Source organism: Stegostoma tigrinum, chromosome 33 (genome assembly GCF_030684315.1).
Source record: "Stegostoma tigrinum isolate sSteTig4 chromosome 33, sSteTig4.hap1, whole genome shotgun sequence".
Taxonomy (NCBI): Eukaryota; Metazoa; Chordata; class Chondrichthyes; order Orectolobiformes; family Stegostomatidae; genus Stegostoma; species Stegostoma tigrinum.
The window spans coordinates 35,046,020-35,072,819 of NC_081386.1; the positions used below are offsets into that span (position 1 = coordinate 35,046,020).

The 26,800-nt window shown below is 40.8% G+C and overlaps 1 protein-coding gene across 3 annotated transcripts in view; it reads left to right on the top strand.

Annotated features, from left to right (window-relative positions):
* The window catches only part of megf11 (multiple EGF-like-domains 11), a 498,254-nt gene that overhangs the window by 87,742 nt on the left and 383,712 nt on the right, over positions 1-26,800 (top strand). For all 3 annotated transcript variants that reach the window (XM_059639362.1, XM_059639360.1, XM_059639361.1), the window contains 3 exons: positions 7,340-7,462; positions 12,633-12,734; positions 13,586-13,686. In XM_059639362.1, coding sequence (XP_059495345.1) covers positions 7,350-7,462; positions 12,633-12,734; positions 13,586-13,686 — 316 coding nt within the window. In that variant the 5' untranslated portion in view covers positions 7,340-7,349. The remainder of the gene's footprint in view (positions 1-7,339; positions 7,463-12,632; positions 12,735-13,585; positions 13,687-26,800) is intronic.

A 26,800-nucleotide genomic window follows, 5' to 3' on the forward strand; every position in this document is an offset into this window, starting at 1 on the left:
TATTGTCTAAATGGAGAAAGGCTTTGGAAATCTGAAGCACAAAGGGACTTAAATGGTTCAGGACTCGCTTAAGGTTAACATGCCGGTTCAAGTGGCAGTTACGAAATCAAATGCAGTGTTAGCATTCACTTCAAGAGGGCTTCTATAAAAGAGTAGAGATGTACTGCTGAGCTCTAGAAGGCTGTGGTCAGACCACTCTTGGGATAATTTTTAGCAGTTTTTCGTCTCATAACTAAGGAGATTTGTGCTGGCGATGGAGGGGGTCCAGAGGAGGTACAAGAATGATCCTGGGAATGAATGGCTTGTCATTTGAGGAGCAACTGAGGACCCTGGGTCTGCTGTCAGTCGAGTTTAGAAGGATGAGGGGGATCTGACTGAAACTTCCAGGATACTGAGGGGCCTGGATAAAATGGATGTGGAGAAGATCTTTCCACTAGTAGGAGAGACTAGGACCCCAGGATGCAGCCTCAGAGTGAAGGGATGACCCTTTAGAACTGAGATGAGGAGGAAGGTTAGTTAAACTGTGGAACTCATATGTCTGCAGGGGGCTGTGGAGGACAAGTCATTCTGTGTCTTTAGTAAAGATCTAGATAGGTTTTTGATTAGTAAACGGATCAATGTTTATGAGGAGAATAGGGTTGAGAAACATAGCAGTCATTGAATGGCAGAGCAGGCTCAAAGGGGCCGTATGTCTCTAAGTCCTCCTGTCTCCTCCTCCTCCTGGACGTAGCTGTGTGTCCCAAGCTCCTTCTCTCTCCAGCTCCTTTAAGTGTTGCTATGTGTAGCCGGTTCTCCTGTATACCCCTCATTTCACTTGCTGAAAAACTTCCAATACTCATAGCCTTACGCAGGTCCCTGCTACAAACAATAATGCTCCATCTGACACACATTACCAGTGTGTTTATTTTGTAATAGTGCAATAGTTCAAATGTTATTAATTTCAACTTTTCCACAATTTATTTTAGTTAACTGTGCCATATTGAATCACAGTGAGAACTGTTGTCAGATGAATTGCACATCTCCATAGTAACTATTCATCTGGTGTGTTGGTTGATGCAGGTTGCTGACATAATTAATACATGATCAGAAATAAAATCAGCGTTTGCCAGCTGGTGTTGATATCAGTCCATCTAGAGTTATAGGTTAACTTGATGTTAGCATTTTAAGGGCAGTGTATACTCCCATGACAAGATAATAGTGTGACTGAAAATAATTTTTAGCTTGTGACTGGAATCACCCCAGCATGACAACTGACAATCTTAATGAGTTCATGACTAACAATAAATAATTATGATTATAACGTGAATTGTATTGGTCCCTTTTACATGTTAGTAAAGGTGTAGGAAGTCTCAAGTCATTGTAGTAATGTTGTACATGGCTAAAAGTTGTTTCTTTTCATTTGAATTGACTTTTTTCATCCTCAACATTTAAGGATCTTTGGCATTTACATAAGAAATATGATAATGTGAACATATTGTAAACTTGAAATATAATTTATGTTAACTCCAGTTCAAAAGATTTAGATTCATAGATGAACTAAAAGACTGGAACATAAATTCTGGATAAACTGTTGAGAACATCATTTTGTCAGTGGAATCAGTTTTATCAGTTTTAATCCAGTAATCAGGTGCCAGGAGTTCTTAAAGTGCTGCTGATTGCTCTTATGATGTCTTGCTGCTGATGGGAGAAATAGTTACATTGAAGCAGCGTTGCTTAATTCGCTAGAACAGCGATGTGCTTACTTCAGGACAAGTTCCAGTAGGTTGCATGCATATTCTATTTTTTTGGTTTTTGCCAAATGTCTGAAATATTATCCAAACGTGATTCTTAAGGCAAATGCTTATATAAGAAACGTAGATGATTGATAGCTTTAAAAATGTGGTAAGGTAGCTTTTTTGTTATCAATTTATTATGGTTTTTAGAGCAATAAGTGCATTTTAGATGTTTATTTTATAACTTATTTTAACACTTCGTATTTTTCTGATATTGTATTGGAAACGTTCCTAAATACATAAGAGTTTTTCATATTCCTTTACTACCTATGAGGAATTAAACACCATCCAGTTAAAGTTGCCAAATGAATATCAATGTGTGAAGTGTAAAGTGATTCATCTTGGGATGCTTGATATGGTAAGACAAAACGCTATATGTAGCACAGTTTTGAAAATTATGGCTAAACAGATTCACCTTGGTGTCAGTATGCATCAACACAGACTTACTAATGTCCGACTTATTCATGAGACCCCATATTAATAATAATTCTAAAGATCCGATGTGCGACCTTTTTCTCAAGTGTACAAATGGCTATTTTATATTGTATTGTTACTGTTTTTTATTGTGTTTCAACTTGTGTACAAGTCGGCTCAGAACGTACTCAAGAATGGAACCAATTTGTAAACCAAAGACTGCTTGCACTTAGTGGTATGGCAAGTTGATGAAGTAGCTAAAAAGCAAATGGTTTACTTAGTTTTATAAGTAAACTAATTTACTTTAAAAATAGAAATGTCTTCTCCTTTTACAGTTAACTTAATGGATTTCCACTGCAAGCTTTTTTTTGCCATATCTTATCAAACTTGCCTTATTACGTAAAATCTGAAAGAACCGTGGGTGCTGTAAATCAGAAACAAAAACAGAAGTTGCTTGAAAATCTCTGCAGGTCTGACAGCATCTGTGAAAAAACATCAGAGTTAATGTTTTGGTGACTGTTCCTTAGAACTGATGGTAGCTAGGAAAACATCAGTTAAATGCAGAAGACAGAGGGAAATGGGTTAGGGAGTAAATGATAGGATAAAGGATAGAACCCAAAGAGATAGCAGAGTAGTTGGACAGACAAGGAGTTGATAATGATCTGGATAGGTGGGTGAATAGCTGTTAATGGGGACGAACAATAGGTAGTGTGTAATGGAAGGCTATGAGATGACAAGGCCTGAAGTGTGGAGTAGGAGGCTAGGACATGGAAAGTTTAGGCCCTAAAACTATTGAATTTGATATTGAATCTAGAGGGCTGCAAGGCGCCCAAGAGGAAAAGCAGGTGTTTTTTCCACCTTACACTGCACTTTGCTGGAACTCTGCAGCAAACCTAACGCAGAGATGATAGCCAGGTAACTGGAAGCTCAGGGTGTTTTTGGCGAGCAGAATATAGATGTTCTGCAAAGCGGTCACCAGTCTACATTTTGTTTCCCCACTGTCGAGGAAACCACATAGTGAGCAGTGAGTGCAGTTTACCAGATTCTGGGAAGTGTGGGTGAAGTGTTGCTTCACCTGGAAGATATGTGTGGGCCTTTAGATACTGAGAGGGAGGAGGTAAATTGGCAGGTGTTGCACCTTGCCTCATTGCAGGGAAGATGCCGTGGGGCTGTGGTGGGTGGAGGGGATGTTGGGGTGAAGGTAGGATGGACCAGGGTGTCCTAGAGGGAATGGTCCCTGTGGAAGACAAGGGAAGGGAGGGGAATATGCGTTTGGCAGATTGGAATGGAAACCCTGTTGGAGAGAGGAGCAGAGCATCTTCAACACTAAATAAAAACCAAAAGAACTGCGGATGCTGTAAATCAGGAACAAAAACACAAGTTGCTGGAAAAGCTCTGCAGGTCTGGCAGCATCTGTGAAGAAAAAAATCAACATTAGTGCTTCAGGTCCACTGACCCTTCCTCCTAACTGATGGTAATTAGGAAAACGTTGGTTTATATTGCAGACAATGGGAAGGGGAATAGGGTAGGGAGTAAACAATAGGATAAAGGGTAAAGACCAGAAAGAGAGAAGAGTAGTTTGGTTGGACAAGGGAGTTGACAATGATCTGGCCTTTTGTGTGAATAGCTGTTAATAGGAACTATTAGTGACTAACAATAAGTAATGTGTAATGGAAGGCTCTGAGATAACAAGGCCTGGTTGTGTTAGATAGTGGGCTAGGACATGGGAGAATTTAGGCCCTAAAACTATTGAACTCGATATTGATGAGTGATAATGGGAACTGCAGATGCTGGTGAATCCAAGACAATAAAATGTGAGGCTGGATGAACACAGCAGGCCCAGCAGCATCTCAGGAGCACAAAAGCTGACATTTCGGGCCTGGACCCTTCTTCAGAGAGGGGGATGGGGTGAGGGTTCTGGACTAAATAGGGAGAGAGGGGGAAGGCGGACCGAAGATGGAGAGAAAAGAAGATAGGTGGAGAGGAGAGTATAGGTGGGGAGGTAGGGAGGGGATAGGTCAGTCCAGGGAAGACGGACAGGTCAAGGAGGTGGGATGAGGTTAGTAGGTAGGAGATGGAGGTGCGGCTTGGGGTGGGAGCAAGGGATGGGTGAGAGGAAGAACAGGTTAGGGAGGCAGAGATAGTTTGGACTGGTTTTGGGATGCAGTGGGTGGAGGGGAAGAGCTGGGCTGGTTGTGTGGTGCAGTGGGGGGAGGGAACGAACTGGGCTGGTTTTGGGATGCGGTGGTGGAAGGGGAGATTTTGAAGCTGGTGAAGTCCACATCGATACCATTGGGCTGCAGGGTTCCCAAGCGGAATATGAGTTGCTGTTCCTGCCCCCACACCACCTCCTTCACCCCTATCCCAGGCCCCAAGATGACTCTACACATTGGCAGATGTGCAGGTGAACCTCTGCTTAATGTGGTATACTGCATCCACTGTACCCGGTGTGGCTTCCTCTACATTGGGGAAACTAAGCGGAGGCTTGGGGACCGCTTTGCAGAACACCTCTGCTCGGTTCGCAATAAACAACTGCACCTCCCAGTCGCAAACCATTTTCACTCCCCCTCCCATTCTTTAGATGACATGTCCATCATGGGCCTCCTGCAGTGCCACAATGATGCCACCCGAAGGTTGCAGGAACAGCAACTCATATTCTGCTTGGGAACCCTGCAGCCCAATGGTATCAATGTGGACTTCACTAGCTTCAAAATCTCCCCTTTCCCCCACCGCATCCCAAAACCAGCCCAGTTCGTCACCTTCCACCATTGCATCCCAAAACCAGCCCAGCTCGTCCCCTCCCCCAACTGTATCCCAAAACCAGCCCAGTCTGACTCCGCTTCCCTAACCTGTTCTTCCTCTCACCCATCCCTTCCTCCCAACTCAAGCCGCACCTCCATTTCCTACCTACCACCTCATCCCGCCTCCTTGACCTGTCCGTCTTCCCTGGACTGACCTATCCCCTCCCTACCTCCTCACCTATACTGTCCTCTGTACGTATCTTCTTTTCTCTCCATCTTTGGTCCGCCTCCTCCTCTCTCCCTATTTATTCCAGTTCCCTCTCCCCATCCCCTTCTCTGATGAAGGGTCCAGGCCCGAAACGTCAGCTTTTGTGCTCCTGAGATGCTGCTTGGCCTGCTGTGTTCATCCAGCCTCACATTTTATTGAACTCGATATTGAGTTCAGATGCCTCATTACTTATCCACCCCGCAGGTATGACATCTATTGTGTCCAATTTTGGCCACATCTTACCACACACTATTTCCAGAACAATGCAGTACACGGCTGATATATAGATATTCATCAGCATCCCTTGCACTTGTGCCATCTTTAAAACTTGTTGTAGAGCTGTATAAACACTCATTCTGGAGCTATGTTTTCTCTGTACTCAACAGACAGGAGGAAATTAGTACTCCCCTGTGTAGGCAGGACCCCGGAGATCCAACTGGATGGGCTGATCAGAGGCACAAGTTATTCCTCCCCCCAAGAGCGGCAGTGGAGGCAGTGAGACCAGACCATGCCAGCCAGGTCTGAGATTTCACCCAGGCTAGTCTGGAGGAATGTAGGAGGAGGTCATTGACCTTATCCACTCCCCCAGGGTAAGTGCTATGATCTTCTCTCCAGTACATCTACTCTATCTAGGCAGCTGTACTCATGTAACAACTTCCTTATTTGCTGTCACCCATCCCAAACTGCAGAGTCTACTCAAGCAGCATGCCCTCAGTGCTCAACCACTCACTTAGAATACCCCCCACCGCTGCACTAGAAGTGTGATGATCCACACATCTGTGCCACTCACTTTCATACTCCTTAATAGCTGGCTCTCTCTCATTCTAGAATGATAGTAATGGCAGAAAGACTCAAGAATGATAGTGTGCTGCAAGACATTCAGCTGCTTACTCCTTTATGTGAGGAGCATTCCGAATGTGACCACCCCAAGTGGCTGGCTGACTGTGTCCAAGCCCCATTGAAGTTCAGAAGCAACCTGGAAGTGGATCAGAGATGTGCCATATGGGCTCTTAGAAGTTGCATACTATTGTCCGTGGATGTGAGTGTATGTAGATGATGTCCATTGGAGTGAACAGTAAAATGCTGATAGCTGGTGTCCAGCATAGAGTCAAGTGGTGAGCAGAACTTTTCAGGTAGTCGCATGGTCTCCATGTCAGGATTTCTTGACGCTGGCTTGTTCGGGAAGCTCAATAAGATACAAAGCTGAATATTAATGAAGTGATTTGGGTCGTCAATAAAGTTTTTTTAACAGGCAACTTGCTTGGGAAAAGCATAAAAGATGGAACGAGACTCTCCTGATGCCGAAATTGGCCTTGCTGGAGTTCTCATTTGATTCTACTGTAAATATCACATTACCCAAATTGCTTGGACCCCATAACATTCCTCTCAAACAGAGTTATAATTCATGGTAAGAATGAAAGGAAAATTTAAAGGAAACTGAAAATTTAAAAGAAAAGATAAGGTAGTTAACAGGATGTCATCTGGGACTTCAGTAACGTGGAGAGGTGGGAAAGTTTGTTCTGTTTACCTTGGAGCAGAAAAAGTTTAGAGTTAACCTATTTGAAATTTCTGAATGGAATAGAGAAATATTTCCTTTAGTGTGTGTGAATAACTAGGGGTCATGAATTCAAAAATATTGAAAAAGCATTAGAGTAGATAGATTGACAAATATTTTCCCTCTGAGTTCAGCTAGTGGAAGCTGGTTCCTAAGCTAAGTTTTAAAAGAAAGTCTCCTAGTTCAAAATTTCCCTGATAATTGATAGGCATGATATTCCACGGATTTCACACACAACTTTCCCCTCAGTTATTGAATTCATATGTGCAGTTATTCAGTAGCAGTCCTTTTTAAAAACAACATGTTTTGGCATTAAAAGTTTAAAAATGTCAATAAGTACTTGGGATTCTGAATCATTGTCAGAACACTGCTTCTAAACATTAATGTTGTGGTAAAATAGGATGTTTATTTAAAAACTCACCTCTTCATAAGTCACATTCTTGATTCTACTACTTTCAAGCGTAGCGAAGTTCTGAATGGAATCTAAGTGAACTTACACAAAGAGGAAAATTCTTCTGGTGAAATGCACAAATTAGTGGTCCTGTCGGATAAATTACACAAGATTTGTAATTTTTTTTGTTTTCTTTAGATTTGGAAGAATGGTTTGTGTTGCATTCAGTTGGTTCCTGAGTGTGATCATGAGTTGCTACCTAACACGATCAGCCTGGTGTCTGAATCCTGATGATCCCAATGTGTGCAGCCATTGGGAAAGGTAAACTTGATATTTAAAGCTTTCTTTTCACTTGCACAGTTTGTGTGGTGTTGTGTTGTGTTAATTTTCTTTGTTCACAAAGAACTTGGATACTTTAATTAGTACATTTTGTAGATTTATCAAAATTCGAATTGTATACTGCTTTTGATGGAAAGGGGTTCAACTTGACCATTTATTTTTATTGAATTCTTCGAATATGGGCAATCATTTTATTTTTGAGTAGGTTACATCCCAAATTGATAGTGAAAAGTCTTAGAATGTAGTATGTACATTTTTCTGAATAGTTCAGGATAAAATTTCCACATCAAAGACAGCACCACATATAAAAAGTTATTATTATTTGGACGTTGGCAAATTTGGAACACCACCTCAAACAATGTGTTGACATCTTTCAAAGAAAGAAGGCAAGTAGCAGGTTAGACTATTGTAGAAAATTTATTTCAAATGAATATTATCTGACATTATGACATTGTAGAATCTTAATTACTTATGCCCAGGACATTAAAATAAGGCACAGCTCATTTTTTAAATTAGGTACAGTTTATCTTGACTTTGTTTCATATTTCTGTTGTGAAGCCAAGATGCTTTGGGTTGTTGGCTTAGCACTGTAAACTTAATAGAATTATCAATTAACTAGTTCAGCCAACACAGTTACATTTGGCAAGGGGCCTAACATGTCATAACTTTCTCCTCCCTGGAGCATTTGGAAAACTGATATTTCTATGCTCATATTTGGTCATTTAAATTTGTCTCCCTCAGCAGCAAGTGTGATAATAATTTCCATCATTTTCTCTAGCCATTCCTTACATCAGCTGCCATATGATTCATGTGCTTTTTTTTTGCAAAACTTTGCTTCAGTTTTATGGGCAGTAACTCATAACTCTGAGCATTGGCAACTTTTTTAGTCGGGAATTACACTGCTACAGCCTAGACAATGAACAGTTTTTTTTCAGTATAGAAGCATCCCAAGTTATTTCACAAGCAGAAAAATCTATTTAAAGTTAACTGTATTTTTAACTTTGGATATTTTTGAAGGATGCACTCAAAAGTTGTTGTACCTAAACTTTACCTGAAGGATTACGCAATGAATTAATTACTACAGTATAGGATTTTCGATGCTTCTGTAATTAATTCACCTTTAAAAAAGAATACATTGAAGCTCGGTGTGGTGAGTAGAAAGCTAGTACTCCATATACTGGAGACTACATTTTGTAGAATTAACCATAAGAATGTAAGAATTTATATTATGTTTCTTCTATATGTAAAACACAAAACAAAAATTTAAAAAACAGGGCAATTTAACAGTGAGATGTTTCATTTATGTTTTATCCTACATTGGGTGAGGGGAAGCCTTAAGCAATAGAATTTTTTTATTGTCTCTAATTAGTATAAAGGTTGAATGTTTGTTATTTCTTCAACTGGGAGTGATAATGTTACATTCAAAGAAAAATAAACATGAACCTAATGAAGTTTTTATTACTAATTGATTACATTATTGTTAGGAGATCATGAAATCTTTTCTGTCTGGGATAAAGTTGAAATTTTAATTAAATTAAAATTGTATTTTGATTTTGTGATTATAAAGATTACTTGCAAATAAAGTAGAAAAAGAGCAGTTTAGCTCTTCTCAGAGAAGATAGTTAATAATGTGCAAACTACAAGATGCATATCGTTTCTAAAAAAAAACTTGTGCAAGTGAAAAGTTTAAACTAATTTTCCTCTCTCTTTGAAAGTTTTAAAACAAAATAGAAAATAAAATGACAAAAGAAATTTAATATTCTTCGGGTTAATCAAGAAACCAAGACCTCGTACAATTATTTTAAAGAAGCATTAGCGATTATTTTAAAGAAGCATTAGCAAACCAAAAGCATACTCTCAAACTATTGATTGAATGAATTGGTATGAGCACAACATTGCAATCAAGAGAAAAGCCAGATTAAACTCTATTATTGATTTGCTGTACATCACATGATGACTTTGTTATGTAGACATTAATAAATCACATTGCAAGGGGAGCCTGAGCAAATGACCTTTATTGCCCTTTAGGATTAAATGTTGATTATTAAACAGTTATGACAATGTCTAATTTCTTCAAAGAAATACCTGATTCAGCCATTAATTTGTAATCATATAATAATATTTTCACTATATTAAAATAGGAATTTTATTGACAGGAATCAAATGACTTGTAAAAGTAAAAAATGCATTGTGGTTGAAATATGCTGTGTCATAGAATGGTAAATGCAGGTTTGCATCCATAATTCCTCATCTAACCAGACATCCAAAGACCAAGAATTTCGCTCATAAAGTAGTTTAAAGATTTGATTGTTAATGTTCCTGATGAATTGGTAGATTCTCCAGATTGAGGCCCAGATTTCTGCTGTCCTGGCATTATCTGAGTATTTGCTGAGCAAAACTGTAAAACCATGAAACAGAAGTGGGACATTTGGCCTGCTGTCTCAGCTGGCTCCTTAATAGAGTTGTCTAATTTAGATCTGATCCTAGTTTTCTAGTCATATTGTAATGTCACAAGCCTGCTTAAGAAGGAAGTGAGGCAGAAGATAGGAAATTAAAAGTTGGTTAGCCTGACCTCATTTGTTGGTAAGAGTTTAGGGTCCATTATTAAGGATGAGATTGTGGAGTCCTTGGAAGTGCAGGGTAAAATAGGGTGGAGTCAGCTCAGCTTTGTCAAGCAGAGATCATGTCTGACACATCTCTTAAAATTCTTTTGAGGAGAGTCAGTGAACATCGCCTATTTGGATTTGTCAAATGACACACGGGAGGCTGCTAAAATAAGAAGAGTGCATGATGTTTAGGGCAATATTAGAGGATTGACTGACTGGAAGAAGGCAGAAAATAGGAATGAAGGAGTCTCTTGGGATGGCAGTCGGTGACTATTGGAATTCTGCAGGCACCACAACTATTCACGTTACACATTAAAAATCTGGATTAAGGACTTAGGGCATTGTTTTTAGTTTTCAGATTACACAAAGGTAGTTGGAGGAACAGATAGTGTTGAAGAAGTGGGTAGCCTGCAGAAGGATATGGACAGCTAGGAGAGTGGACAAAGAAGTGGCAGATGGAGTACATTGTGGAAAAGTGTGAGTTTTGACTTTGGTAAGATGAACAGAGATGTAGACTATTGTCTAAAGAGGTAAAGGCTTCAGAAATCTGAAGCACAAAGGAATTTAGGAGTCCTAGTTCAGGATTCTTGCACAATCAACATTCAGGCTCACTTGGCAGTTAAGAAGGCAAATGCAGTGTTGGCATTTATTTTGAAAGAGCTAGAATAGAAGTGAAAAGGTGCACTGCTGAAACTATGTAAAATTCCAGTCAAATAGTGTTTGGAAAATTGTGAGCAGTTTTGGGCCCCATATCAAGGAAGGGTGTGCTAGCCTTAGAGGGGGTCCAGAGGAGGTTCCCAAGAATAAAGGTCTTGTCACATAAGGAGTGGGTGAGGATTTGGTGTCTGTCCTTGATAGAGTTTAGAAGGATGAGTGGGAATCTCCTTGAAACTTATGGCACACAGAGATCCCTGCATAGAGTAGACTTGCAGGAGATGCTTCCACTCGTAGGAGAGACTAGGACCCCAGGGCACAGTCTCAGAAGGGATGACCCTTTAGAATGGAGGAGATTTCTTTCAGCCAAAGGGTGGTGAATCTGGAATTCGTTGCTGCAGAGGACTGTTGAGGCCAAGTCATAGAGACAGAAATAGCTAGTTCTTGATTAGTAAGGGGATCAGGGTTAAGGGGAGAAGGCAGGATAATGAGGTTGCGAAACATATCGGCAATGCTCATAATGTGGAGCAGACTTGTTGGGTTGAATGGCCTAATTCTGATCCTATATCTTACAGTCTTATGGTGTTGTAAACACAGCAAATTAATTCACTTCAAGTACACAGCCAGTGGTTTTTCATAGTTTCTGTGGAGTCTAGTTCCAACACCCTTTCAGGTAGCACATTCCAGATTGTAGCAGACCTTTGTTGTTGAGAAGTGGAATGCCTGCTTAGACCTGGATGCAATGTGAAATTTAGCTGTCCGATTCAGAACCTAGACTAGCTGCACTAAGAAATGAAGTGTAAACACAATCCAGAAAGTTTCACATACAACTTTTATTCAAAAAGTTGACAGCTGCAAAATCCATTTTGGACATCCCTGCATGTTGATACCCTGTAGTTTTAAAAAGTGGAAGGTAATGTAAGAGGACTGAAAGACATACCACACACTACATTCCTGCACCTTAAAGACACTGTGCAAATCCCATTGAAAACCAAATTTTAACCGAAAGCTGGTATCATAATTACCTATCAATACCCTATGGCGTAAGTATCCCTGACAGGAAATTTGACTCTTTAATCTTCAGCATTCGTTTGCAGCAAGATAATATCCACATGAAGTGAATTTTTTGGAAAAATTGAAGTTAATGGGTGAAAAATTGAGTTGCGTTCCTGCAATTTCCTGATATGCCCAGATGTGTGAGACTTTCACACGTATTTGTAAATTTGGAAAAGTCATGTACAGTCACAAACAATGTCTGACATTCTGGATGCTAACTTCATTTGAACATCAAAGAGCTGGTCAGTTTTTTTCCTATTCATAATACCACAATATGATGCTTTGTGATGGTGACTGTTCCACAATGGTAGCTGCTGCTGCCTCTGAGAATCGCTGTGTAGAGCCAGGCATCTTACTATGGCCAGGCAAGAGAACTTGGAAAGAATGAGTAACATGGGAGTGAGCCACTGAATACTGGAAAACAAAAGTTACGGTATGAATTTAGAAGTGTTCTCCTAGGAACTTGCATTGATGAAACAAGAATACTCAATTCAGTGTTGAAATGTTTTGTTGCACTCTGAAATCTGATAAAAAGTTGATATGAAGTGGAAGTGGAACAAATTTCTGACATGAAGGAATTCCTATAATCTTTGAAACAAAGTAGAAACCAATTGTGTCTTACACTTCAAGATTTATTTACCAGTAGTAATTGCTATGTTACAGACATTCATTTTCTTTGACAGAAATTGATGTTGTAAACAACGTTACATTACTTTTAATTTTCTAATCAATCAAAATCTAGCCTTGTGGTTAATATTTTTAGATTTTCTCTATCATTTTAATTCTCATGTACAGGATATTCATCAATTAAAACTGTTTATGTTTTGTTTTCTCAGTTATGCAGTCACTGTTCAGGAATCCTATGCCCATCCATTTGACCAAGTCTACTACACGAGATGTACTGATATTCTTAATTGGTTTAAATGTACCAGACACAGGTTAGTTTCAAATGGAGCAAACATATTTTATATATCAGCGGTGAATCTTTCAGTTAGATTGAGTTATTTGGCTGTAAAACAATAAACTCGCCACTGAGTAAAAAATAGTCAAACAGCGTGCAAGGTAATAACTTCATTGCCTAGTTTGGATAACTTATAAATCAGGAGAACGTTGTTGCTATGTTACCTGTAGCTTTTGAGAACATTATTCTTTAGTAATAGATTCTAGATCAAGCTCTGGACCAAGTGCAATCCTTTAGAAGAATGGATGTCTTGCAAAAATTAATCAAGAATAAAAAATATTATTGTCTGGTTGCTAACTTATTTTGCAATAATCCTCGATGAAAAATATCAAAGTATACGTTGAGGTCAGTAATTAGAATTTGTTGCCAGTGAAAGGCTTTCATTGTAGTTTCTGGACCTGACTCGAGTTCAGTTCTGTTTCCTTTAATTGTTCACTATCTTCCTGTAAGCAAAGAAATCATCTGGAATTATTAGAAATTTAAAGGTAATCATGTATCTAGTGTGCAGTCTGTGTTTAGCTAAAGTTGCTGACTAATTTTAGCAGCGACTTCAGTGCACAGATTTGGTAGTTCCAGACTATTTTGCTTCAATAATAAAATAACTGAATTCTTTAAAACTCCTATTCTGTTGATCTTGCTATTTCTACAGATTTCACCCCAAAGGGTTTTGCATGTTTCCCATTGTATTTCCCATTATCTTTTAGAATTTTTAAATGGCATTTGCTGGCTTATGAATTTTCTAAAAACCTTGTTAGATAAAATTATTTTACTTTTCAATTACACAAAGCCAAGAAACCAGCAATTTCACAAATAATTGTTTTATTACAGAATCAGTTACAAAACAGCTTATCGCCGAGGTCTAAGAACAATGTATAGAAGAAGATCACAGTGCTGCCCTGGATATTATGAAAGTGATGATTACTGTGTCCGTAAGTGTTGACATTCAGTTAAGACTGCTAGACTGTTTATCATTTTCCCAATAATGTTTGCCTAAAGTGCTGGAGACATGAAGGTGTCACTTAATTACGTTGGGATAAAGTGATTGTTGCCCAAGATTCTAACCACATGAAAATGTTCAAAACTCTACATCATTTTGTAAATACTTTCTTCCCTGCAGCTTTATGATGTTCTGTGTTAAATGAAGTAAACATTTAGGTCATAGCACTTGATGTTAGGGTTCAGCTAAATATAACTTTAGGGATGTATTAACCTACCAGTTTACTTGATGGTTCAGAAAATGAATTTTCTGAGGGAAGACTTCTGAGCATCCTCTGTGTGGGTCTTCCTTCAACTGGATGCCTCTTGATACTGCCTGGGCTCCTTGTGAGCAAGGGGCACCAGGCCCCCCGCCCCCTGTCACCCTGCTTTTGGCCCTGAGGAACAATGATTTGGGTAGTGGAGTGCAAGAGTGTGTGTGTATGTGTATGTAGGACTTGAAGATGTTGGACTTGGATCCCACGATAGCTGCAAACCTGACCATGGAGGCTTGCATACGGAAGTGTGCAGATGCTTCCTCACTGCACTGTTGCAGCTTATGGGCACTGAGATCTATTGAATCCCATATTGTTATCTGTTTCTTCTGTTCTTCCTTGTACATGCTGATGAAGTTCCTGACTGTTGACATCGTAGGATCCTTTCCTGCCTGGGGTTGAGCAGGTGCCTGGTCTCTGCAGACCCCCCAAGTGCCAGCAGCCTTGAATGTTTCTCTGTTGTGGAGTTGCCACAATGAGGTGTTCATCAAATTGTACTCCCACATCTGCTAATGGCAACACTCCCACTGAGTGTCAATATTTCAGTCGGGAATTGGAGGAGTCTTGTTGATGCTTTTGTACTCTTGTCCTTAGAGGTTGAGGATGTGGCAACTGGGGGAGCTGACTCTTTCTCAGTGGTGGTGTAGACATGCTGGCAGTACCTGCAAGGTAAAATAGAGAATACATCACAATTTGCAATCAATGACACTGACATCTGGTTACTGTGAAACTTGCGGTGTAATGAAGAATGGTACTTACTTGGTTGGTGGGACATTGACAACTTAGCAATACCTTCTATGAGGGCCAGGATTTTCTCCTCATAGGGGCTGAGGGGTGAAATATCAGGCAACTATCCATCCAAGGTTTTGGAGTAGATTTGTAGCTTGGGTTGTGGGTTTTGAGGTTGGTTGGCTCGCCGAACTGGTTTACTGTTCCACAGACATTTCACTACCCCGTTGGGTATCAGCCTCGAATGAAGCGTTGGTGTGTTTTCCTGCCTGGTTTTTAAACTCAGGAGTCCGTTGAGCTGGATTGCCTCCGTTCCGGTTTTCCTTCATAATGGAGTGTATACGGGGTCAAGTTCAATGTGTTTACTGGGCAGCACTGAGCAGGTGATTGCTGAGCAGGTGCTGCTTGATAGCACTGTTGATGACACCTTTCATCACTTTACTGATAATCAAGAGCAGACTGATAGGGCAATAACTGACCATATTGGATTTGTTCTGCTTCTTATGGATAGGACATGCCTGGGCAATTTTCCACACTGTCAGGTAGATACTAGTGTTGTAATTGGACTGGAACAGCCTGGCTAGGAGAACAGTTCTGGAGCACAAGTCTTGAGTTCTATTGCTAGAATATTTATTGGGGCCCATTGCCATTGCAGTATCCAGTATCTCCAACTGTTTCTTGATAACACATGCAGTGAATCAAATTGGCTGAAGACTGGTGTCTATAAGGCTGGGTTGTTCAGTACACTTATTATTAGAGACAGATTAGCTCCTGTATCTCTCAATATTTTAAGTTCTTTACCTACTCTCCTGTTCTGCCTGAGTAAATCTGACCCGTACAGGTAAAGTCTTTGAAAAGATCGGGCAACTATCTTATTATCCAGCCTGTGGCTAGGTTGTGCACTCTCCTGCAACTTCTGGGATTTTCTTCACTACCTTAAATAATCCCAACGATTTAGCCTCTTTTCCTGCACCCTTTTTCCCAATGCCTTTCTTAAACTACCAGTACTGTGACTTTTTGTGTTCCTCCATATTCCATTTTAAACACCTGAGGTATTTCTCTTTTCCACCCTCTTGGGTTTCTTTTTTCCCCACATGTGGTAAACTGTTCCTGGTGTGATCTACCCTTTGTTTTTCATTGAAGGATCTCCTTTTCTCCCCCCAACTTCTATCCCTACTGAATGAAATTGCTGCCAAAAGCAAAATTTCAATTTGTGCACTAATGCATATTCAATCACCATCTCTACAACTCTTCTTGCTGTTTTAACCTTATGTTCCTCAACATGAGTTCTTACCACTTCTGAAAGTGAGTTTTGAAACTCCTCTAGCAGAACAATAACTCTAGAGCCCCATATGTCTTTTCTATCTTTAAAGCTCTCATTCAACTATCGAAGTTGCTCTGTTTAATTCTTTCAAACTCAATATAATTCTGACCTGCGACAACAAGGTGTAGAGTTGGATGAACACAGCAGGCCGAGCAGGAAAGCTGACATTTTGGGTCTGACCCTTTTTCACACTCATCACACTACCCTACGTCTGGAACACGTCAGAACTAACCACAAGGCTCCTACAACCGCTGGGCATCAGACTGGCACAGAAGCCCACATCAACTCTGTGACAACTGCTCACCCGAACTAAAGACCCACTCCCAGCCATGGACAGGACCAATGTCATCTATAAGATCTACTGCAGTGACTGTGAGATACGCTACATCGGACAAACAGGAAGGAAACTAACAACAAAAGATACATGAAAACCAACTCGCTACAAAAAGACACGACCAATACTCACTCATCTCAATACACACGGATAAGGAGAACCACCAATTTAATTGGGACAACACCAAAATCCTAAGCAGCGATAGGCATGGGAACTCCGAGAAGCCTTGTAAATGGTGAACAGGCTTTGGGGAACCAGGAGATGAGCTACTCACTGCAGTATCCCTAATCTCTGACCTACACTTGTACCCAACTGCATTTATGTGGTGAGTCCAGTTGAGTTTCTGGTCAATGATAACTCCCAGGATGTTGACAGTGGAGGATTCAGCGAAGGCAACTCCATTGAATGTCATGGAGCAGTGGTTACATTGTCTCTTATTGGTGATGATCGTAGCCTGGCATTTGTGTGGCACAGATGTTATTCACCACTTATCAGCCCAAGTCTGGTTATTGTCCAGAACTTGTTGTATTTGAACATGAAATGTGTCTCTTGGAATAATCTTAACTTAACTGGATGAGTTTAGCCTGAACAACACGTGAGAAGCTTCACACCACCTAGGACAAAGCAGCCCACTTCATTGGCACTACATATCCCTCCACTGTTGACACTCCATTGTATTATCTACGAGGTGCACTGCAGAAATTTACCAAGGATCCTCAGACAGCACCTTACAAACCCACAGCCATTTCCATCTACAAGGTCAAGGGCAGCAGATATATGGGAACCTTCAAAGCCACTTACTATTCCTTCACTGTTGCTCGGTCAAATCCTGTAATTCCCTTCCTAATTGCATTGTGGGTCAAATCACAGCAGGTGGACTGCAGGAGTTCAAGAAGGTAGCTCATCGCCACCTTCTCAAGGACAACTAGGGATTGACAATTTATGCTGTTCAGCCAGTGATACCCACATCCCACAAATAAAGAAGAAAATGTAAGCTGAATAAGACCACATTTGCAGTACTGTGTACAATTCTGGTTAATGTGTAATTAGAAGGATGTACTTAAATTGGAAAAGCTGCAAAAAAGACTTACCAGTTTGTTACTGAGACTAAGAAGTTTGAGTTATAAGGAGAGGCTGGATAAGCTGGGATTTTTTCCCCAAAGCGTAGGAGGTTGAGGTGTGACTTTATAGAGGTTTATGAAATCATGAGGGGTACAGATAAGGTGAATTGCCAAGGCCTTTTCCCCAGTGTAGGAAAGTCCAAAACTAGATGGCATAGGTTGAAGGTGAGGGAAGCATGATTTAAAAGGGACCTGAGGGAAAACAGTTTCACGCAGAGGGTGATGTGTATATGGAATGAGCTCCCAGAGGAAGTGGTGTATATGGATACAGTTACAACATTTAAGCACATTTGAACAGATACATGGATAGAGAAGGTTTAAAGGGATATAGGCCAAACACAGGCAAATGGGACTAGTTCAGTTGAGGAAACTTGGTGAGCATGGATGAGTTGGGCCGAAGGGCCTGTTTCTGTGCTATACAACTCTGATCGGGTGTTTTTGATGGTGATATACATCCATTGGGGGCACTTTGCATTTTGTGCTAAGTATCTGCAATGCTGTAGTTATTGCAATACTTCAGTGCGAAATTAAATTGGATAGTTGTGGATCCTATCCTATGCAATGCAATGCAATACAGATACTGACACTAACTATCCGTGCTGAATGAAAATAAGCAATGTCAAACCAGTGATAAAACAACAGATCTGTGTAATTGAAGAAGATAAACATATGAATACTTTGGATATGAAAGAGAAAGTACTGCAAGTGAATAACAGGCTCATTCAACATTTAAATCAGAAAAAGAGTTTAACATGTTAGGTGGCGGTTAAAATTGTATCAGATAGTAGGAACTGCAAATGCTGGAGAATCTGAGATAACAAGGTGTAGAGCTGGATGAACACAGCAGGCCAAGCAGCATCTTAGGAGCAGGAAAGCTGACGTTTCGGGCCTAGACCCTTCATCAGAAATGGGGGAGGGGAAGGGGGTTCTGAAATAAATGGAGGGGGGTTGCAGATTGAAGATGGATAGAGGAGAAGATAGGTGGAGATGGGACAGATAAGTCAGAGGCGGGGATGGAGCCACTGAAGGTGAGTGTAAGTGGGGAGGTAGGGAAGAGATAGGTCAGCCCAGGGGGGACGGACAGATTAAGGGGGTGGGATGAGGTTAGTAGGTAGGAAATGGGAGTGGGGCTTGAGGTAGGAGGAGGGAATAGTTGAGAGGAAGAACAGGTTAGGGAGGCAGGGATGAGCTGAGCTGGTTTTGGGATGCGGTAGAGGGGAGGGGAGATTTTGAAGCTTGTTAGGTGATAATCTTCATCAAAACTGGAAACAGTCAACTGACCAGTGAATTTCCAGAATTTTGTTTTAAATTCTTCGTGAATTACAATTTTCTCAATGTAGCTGAAACAGTTTACACAATTTCAATTTCAACTACGCTGTAAAAGATTTTGGGAGCAATGGTGAAAATGAGAAATTTTCTGTTTTTAGTCATGCGGGAGTAGAAGTAAGGTTAGTTTAAAATGTGAAACAATACACTCCTGTAGATAAGGTAAAACCTGGAAAGAGCACGAGTTTTTCAAATCTGGGAATATGTGAACCTCTCTCGTACTGAAAAATTGACATCCTGCATTTCTGCAATCCATGTTATCTTAAATAAAAGCTGTTTGACTTATACATGCAAGCCTTTCAGGCCAGCAAACCCATCATTTTCTTTCATTTTTGCAGCTGAGCACAATGTAAGATTACACAATAAACTATTAAATAATATTATTATGAAATAACTGTTGTCTTACAGCAGAGCTGCTGAGTGGGATGGCATTACCACTCCTGACATGAATTGCCTTTCATGTCAAAGGGTGTAAACTCAATAACATTTTGCCTATTTTGTTGATGTGAAATAGCACAATGATGATTCATTAGCAAAGTCTGGCATCCAACAGAAGTGTGTCAATATTAAAATCAGGAGACTACTTTCTATTCTTCTTCACTAAGTTGTGATACCTGAATCCAGCAAACTGATCATTTCAGAGTTTAACAGGTTTATAGGGAGAGTGTGAACCTGCGTCTGATTTGTGTTTGTATGCATTTTTTGGCTGCTGTTAAACTATTCAGGTCTCATTTTAGGAGATCTTATTTCAGTGTTGAAATGGGGACAACCTACATCTGTTTCAGGATCTTTTCCTAAAAGTATTTAGTAGAGTCTTTTTTAAGAATAGAACAGAATGGCCTTTATTGATACATATACTCGGTGAGTACAGTGAAAAATTTTTACGTCACCAATTACAGCACCAGTTTAGATACAAAAGTACCCAGGCACAGATTCTTTTGTTACAAGATTTTAGACAATACAGAAATAAAATGTCCAGCATTACAGAAAAGGATTCAGTACAGCAGACTGCTGGCACTTAGCTTCCAGTCTGCACCGGGCCCTGTCTCCGCACTGCGCTGGTGACATGCCAGGCCAGGAGTTCGCCACACCATGCTGGATGTTGTCATGCAGAGGCTGGGAGGGTGCCACACCACTCCGGGAGGCCACTGCGGGAGGGTGGGAGATAACCATGCCATGCTGGGAAGCTGCTGTGGGAGGCTGCTACAGGAGGCCATTGTGCCAGGCTGGTAGTCATCACTGGAGGTTGGGAATTGTCGCTCGCTGAAGGCCAGGAATCATTGCCAGAAGTAAAGAAACATCTCTTGTCGGAGATGCGCCGTTGGAGGCCAGGAATTGTCTTGCCAGAGGCTGGAGATTGTTGCTCCTCGTTGGAGGTCACTAGAGCCTGGGAATCGCCATTGGGGGCCAGAGGTCACTGGGAGAAAAAAAAAACTGAACAAGAAAAGCACTAGAAGGAATAAAAAGAAAAGAGAAAGAAGAATAGAATAAGAGTGGGTGGAGCAGAGGTGCTCCAGCTGGTGCATCCTACTCCACCTCCATCTGGCAACCAGTCTTTTGCTGGTAATTGTGCTACAGCGTAAGCAGCTGCTGTTGAGAAGAACTAATTGGTAACTAATTTGCTTCAATCTAGAACCAGAGGAATAGAAATGCATCTTCTGTTTCCAGATTAACTCTGCGAGCCATTGGTCATGACCATCCAATCTTCTCATTTGCTTTTTCCTGAATTTATCTAAAATTCAAAGTGTCCAAAGTGATGAGCTTGTTGGGTTTATTTCGATAAGGTCTGGGGTGAAGTTAAGAGTCTCCTTATTTTTGATTTGAGTCCAATGTGCTAGCCATTTTTCACCTGTGGACAGACTGTTATCAACTTCAGATCCACTAATGTCCCTGCTGTAACTTGAGCCTCCCTTTCTATATCTGGCTCAACAATGGTCTCTAAATTTGACTTTCAAAAGGCACACCTTATTGCACCATTTTGTCAATTTATCATAGTGAAGCTGCATGCTTTCAGAGACTGGAGTGGAGAGAGCACGAGCCAGGGTGCAGTCGGGAAGGTAAACTTTTCTGTATAAAACTTTACCTCATGCAGCAGTGGTCTTCTTGCTTTCAGCAGTGGGAATGGAGAGAGCGCGAGCCAGGAAGTGAAGTAATAGTGTCGTGTCTCCCACCCATCCTCCTCCTAACCAAAAAAAAAGACTGTATGGAGGGTCGGTAAGATTTTTATTCTTGAAATCTAGAGTAGAGGGAATGGAAGCTAGGGCAGCTTCATGCTCCTTTTGCAGGATGTAGGAGGTAAGGGTCACTGCTGGTGTACCCTCTGACTTCACCCGCGAGAAGTGCACCCAACTCCAGCTCCTCTCAAACCACATTAGGGAACTGGAGTTGGAGCTTGATGAATTCCGGATCATTCAGGAGGCTGAGGGGGTGATAGAGAGGAGTTATAAGGAGGTGGTCACACCCAAGGTAAAGAAAAAGATAGCTGGGTGACTGTTAGGAGGGGGAATGGGAATAGGCAGACAGTGCAGGGATCCCCTGTGGCCGTTCCCCTCAATAATGAGTACACCATTTTGGGTACTGTTGGGGGATATGACCCACTAAGGGAATGCCATAGCGGACAGGTCTCTGGGCTCTGTGACACAGAAGGGTAGTTGGGAGAAAAGGAGTGCACTTGTATTGGGGGATTCAATAGTAAGCGGCACAGAGAGGCAGCTCTATGGACGCGAACAAGATGAAAGGATGGTATGTTGCCTCCTGGCTGCCAGGGTCCATGACGTCTTGGATCGTGCCTTCAAGATCCCCAAAGGGAGAGGGTGAGCAACCAGCATTTATGCCACACATCGGTACCAATGACATAGGTAGAAAAAGGACTGAGAATGAGAGAAACGAGTACAGGGAGTCAGGTTGGAAGCTGAAGTCCAGGACAAACAGGGTAGTTATCTCTGGATTACGTGATAACGAGGTAAGAAATAGGGAGAGAGTGCAACAAAACACATGGCTACAGGGCTGGAGTAGGAGGGAGGGCTTACATTATGTAGATAATTGGAGCACATTCTGAGGAAGGTGGGACCTATATAGGAAGGACAAGTTGCACCTGAACCAGAAGGGCACAAATATCCTGGGAGGGAGGTTTCCTTGAGCTATATGGGATGGTTTAAACTAGATTGGCAAGGAGTGGGGAACTGGATTTGTAATTCAGAGGATGAGGTATTCAGCCTTCCAACAGACGCAACAGGGAGTGAGGTTGTTAATAAAGAAATGCAGTTGATGGAGTGTAATTGTGGACGGAGGGATGATTTGAAGTGGGTATATTTCAATACTAGAAGTATTGGAAATAAGGCAGATGAACTTAGAGCATGGGTCAGTACATGTAACTACAATGTTGTGGCCAATACAGAAACTTGCGTAACTCAGGGTCAGAAATGATTGTTGGAAGTTCCGGGATTTAGATGCTGTTAAAAAAAAAATAGGAATAGATGGTAAAAGAGGTGGCGGAGTGGCATTCTAGTCAGGGCTAGTACAGCAGCTACTGAAAGGCAGTTCGAGAATGATATGTCTAAAGAGTCAGTTTGGGTTGCGGTCCAGAACAATAAAGGAGCAGTCACTTTGGGGATTTTTTTTACAGACCCCTGAATAGTTGCAGAGAAATAGAGGAGCAGATTGGGAGGTAGATACGGGAAAGATGCAGAAGTCACAGGGTTGCAGTCATGGGTGACTTCAACTTTCCAAATGTTGATTGGAAACATTTAAGTTGTAATAGTTTAGATGGAGCAGGTTTTGTCCAATGCGTTCAAGAAGGATTCAATACGAGGAGAGGCCACATTGGATTTGGTGCTTGGCAATGAACCGGGCCAAGTGCTAGACCTGTCGGTAAGAGAGATTTTTGGCAGTAGCGACCATAACTTTGTTACTTTTACAATAGTCATGGAAAAGGATAGGTACATAGTTTAATGGTTTATATTTGGTTAAGGTTTATAATTGGAGGAAGGATAATTATAATTCTGTTTATGGGTAACATAAAATGGGAACAGATGGTGTCAAGGAAGAGCACTAGAGAAATGTGGAGTTTTTTTAAGGAATGCATACTGTGTGCGATCAAAATGTTTTGTTCCTAGCAGGCAGGGAAGATGCGGTTGAGTGAGGGAGCCATGGCTCTTGAGAGAGGTTGAACGACTGGTTAAGAGGAAGAAGGATGCTGAAGGACGGTTTATGAAACAAGGAATGGAAAAGGCTCTAGAGGGATACAAGTTACCAGGAAAGAGCTGAATTAAGGGCACAGGAGAAGTAGAAAGCGGCATGAGAAAACCTTTATCAAATAGGATAGAGGAAAGGCATTTTACACGTACGTGAGGAATAAGAGAATGACCCAAGAAAGGGTAGGGTCGATCAAGGATTGTAAAGGGAATTTGTGCATGGAGCCTAAAGAGATTGGAGAGGTCCTTAATGAATACTTTTCTTCGGTATTCACAACTGCGAGGGACATGCTTGTAGAGGAGGACAGCGTGAAACAGGTTGGTAGGCTAGAGGAGGTGTAAGGAAGATGTGCTAGGAATTTTGAGGAACTTGAAGATAGATAAGTCCCCTGGGCCTGATGGGATTTATCCAAGGATTCAATGGGAAGTGAGGGAAGAGATCACAGAGCCTTTAGCGATGATCTTTTCGTCCTTACTGTCCACGGCTGTGGTGCCGGAATATTGGAGAGAGGCAAACGTCATTCCTTTGTTCAAAAACGGGAATAGCGATAACCCTGGAAATTATAGGCCAGTTAGTCTTTCCTCAGTGGCGGGCAAATTATTGGAAAGGGCTCAGAGATAGAATTTATGATCACTTGGATAGGCACAGTTTAATTTGATAACCAGCATGGATTTGTGAAGGGTGGATCTTTCCTCACAAACCTTATTGAATTTTACTGAAACATGTGGATGAAGGTAGAGCAGTGGATGTGGTATCCATGGATTTAAGTAAGGTGTTTGATGTTCCCCATGGTAGACTCATGCAGAATGTAAGGAGGCATGGGATGGGGGAAATATAGCAGATTGGATTCAGAATTGGCTGAGCCGTAGAAGACAAAGGGTGCTAGTGGACAGAAAATATTCAACATGATGCTCAGTAAGGAGTGGTGTACCACAAGGATCAGTTCAGGGTCCTCTTCTGTTTGTGATTTTTGTAAAGGATTTGGATGTAGAAGTGGAAAGGTAGATTAGCAAGTTCACAGATGATATGAAGGTGGGTCGGGTTGTGGATAGTGCGGAAGGCTGGTCTAGGTTACAAAGGGACATTGATAGGATGTAGAGCTAGGCTGAGAAGTGGCAGATGGTGTTTACCTCTGAAAAGTGTGAGGCGATTCATTTTGGAAGGACAAACTTGAAAGCAGAATACAGGGTTAACAGAAAAATTCTTGGCAGTATGGAGGAGCAGAGGGATCTTGGGGTTCATGTTTACAGTTCTCTGAAAGCTGCCACCCAGGCAGATAGAGTTGTTAAGAAGGTGTATAGTGTGTTAGCTTTCATTAATAGAAGGATTGAGTTCAAGAGCTGTGAAATTAGGCTCCAGCTGCACAAAACCCTGGTTCGGCCACATTTGGAGAATTGTGTCCAATTCTGGTCGCCTCATTACAGGAAAGATGCGGAAGCATTGGGGAAGGTGCAGAGAAAATTTGCGAGGATGTTGCCTGGAATGTGGGAAAGACTTACAAGGAAAGGTTGAGAGAGCTAGGGCTTTTCTCTTTAGAACGACGAAAGATGAGAGGTGACTTGATAGAGGTGTACAAAATGATCAGAGATTTAGATAGAGTAGACAGCCAGAGACTCTTCCGTAGGGTGGAAGTAGCTATTATGAGGGTGTGTAGTTTTAAAGTGAGTGCAGGTAGATACGGGGAGATGTCAGAAGTAGGTTCTTTACTCAGAGGGTGGTAGGGGCATGGAATGCATTGCCGGTGAGGGTAGTGGAGTTGGCCTCATTAGGGGTATCTAAGCAGCTATGAGATAGGCATATGGATGATAGTATAAGGTAGGGATGGAGGTAAGATAGACTTTAGGATTAGGGTAATAGTTTGGCACAACATTGTGGGCTGAAGGACCTGTACTGTGCTGTACTGTTCTGTGTTGTGTTCTCAATGTAATCCGTCAATTCATGATAACACAGCTTTGTATGTTGACTTTATGCATGCCAGGGATGGGATTAAGATTATTTGCAACACTTCACTTTTGTGTTTTACAGTATTTATGTCAAGAATTCGTCATACGTGATATATTAAATTGTGAACTGTTGTGCAGTAAGGTGTCAAAAAACCCACAAATACAAAGATAAAAATTGGCTTCCAAACTTGTTCTCAGCAATTGCACCCAATAATTGAAAAGACTGAATCCAGAAATGCTGCTTTGCCTGTGGGAGTACCATTTTAAAAAGAACTTTCAGAAGAAAACTAGAGACAAACAGTGGAGTAGATTTTTAGTTTACAATTTGTGTTTGTGAACTGCTGTCCATGATAGAAACTGCACAATTTTTATTTCCATTGTTTGACTTTCCTTTGAACATAGCATGATGAGAAATAAATATAATCTATGGTATGCATGTATACATTCATATGTGGCTTATTTGTACATGCCAAGATTTTCTGATTTCAAATATTTCCAGCTCTTACCTCAAGAATGAATGCACAGTTCCTTGGAGAATGAAAGGAGCTGGAGAATCCGGAAATACTCTTTTTTTTAAAAATGATGATTCCACTCTATGGATATCCATAATGCATTTGACCCTAATTGAAACAGAAAAACTACAGATCATTCACTGCAAGATTTATCAGTCACAGCTGGGATATATTTACTGGACTTCCTTTGTTTATCTGTGGACAGAAGCAAAGAAGAAGTAAAAGCAAGCACTGATTCAACAGAGTGCCTTGAGACAAATTATAGAGGTCTCTTTGTTGTCATTTCATTGCTTGTGATGTACATTTGGCACAGCTACTCTCAGTAATGAATTACTTCTAGATACCACAGCTGTTTCAAAGGTTTCAAAGTATTCTATTCAGCACAACCATTAATTAAGGGTGCTGCAACTAAAAAAAAATCATGATTTACTTTCCCAAAAGATTATGTAGAGGAAAAAAAACTCTTACAACACCAACAACTGTAAAAGAAGGGTGAATTGAATACTTAATATACTCAGATGCACAAAAATTGCATCCCTCTTTCCATTGTGGGAATTTTATAGGTTTCCTCTTTCTTTCTTCTTTTCTGCCACATGAAACCCACAATGAAGAGGGTGTAAGGAAAATTCATAATAAACTTTTGCCCATATTGCAGAATAATTAGTTACTTGGTGGTGTATGAGTGACCTCTAGGCATGACTCTTTATTTTGTACTCTCATAAAGGAGGAGTCCATTTCTACATAGCATCATCATCTTTCTTCATATGGATCTAGAACTTAACTGTGGATAGACTATAAACATAAAATATTGCCCGACAGCTCCATAATTAAACATGATATTGATATTTTAATGTGTGCCATGCTACAATATTAATTTCTTCACAAAACTTCCTCAAATGGAATTAATTCTATTAAATGTTAACCCAGAACTTTAAGTTAAAATAAGGGAGTTGAACTTTGGGAGGCAGGCTCAAACTAGTGAATAATTTTAGGAGTAATATCAAGAACTTCTGCTGTACAAAAGAATGATCAACCGGTGAAATAAAATTTCAAGTGAACATTGCCATCAAACACATTCATGACTGCTCAGAAAATCAAAGGCTGTACTGGCACACTGGGGGCAAAGATTCAAACTTGGAGTAAATTTCATGGTAGTACATTGCACTACTGTCACCTGGCCTTCTATTTCAAATTGTGCAATGGGAAATTCAAATTTGGTGGACTTAAGGACTGTGTTTTAAAACAAAAGGTCTCTGTCACTCTGTGTCTCACATACAACTTAGTAGCATTCAGTGAACAGCAAATGCAGA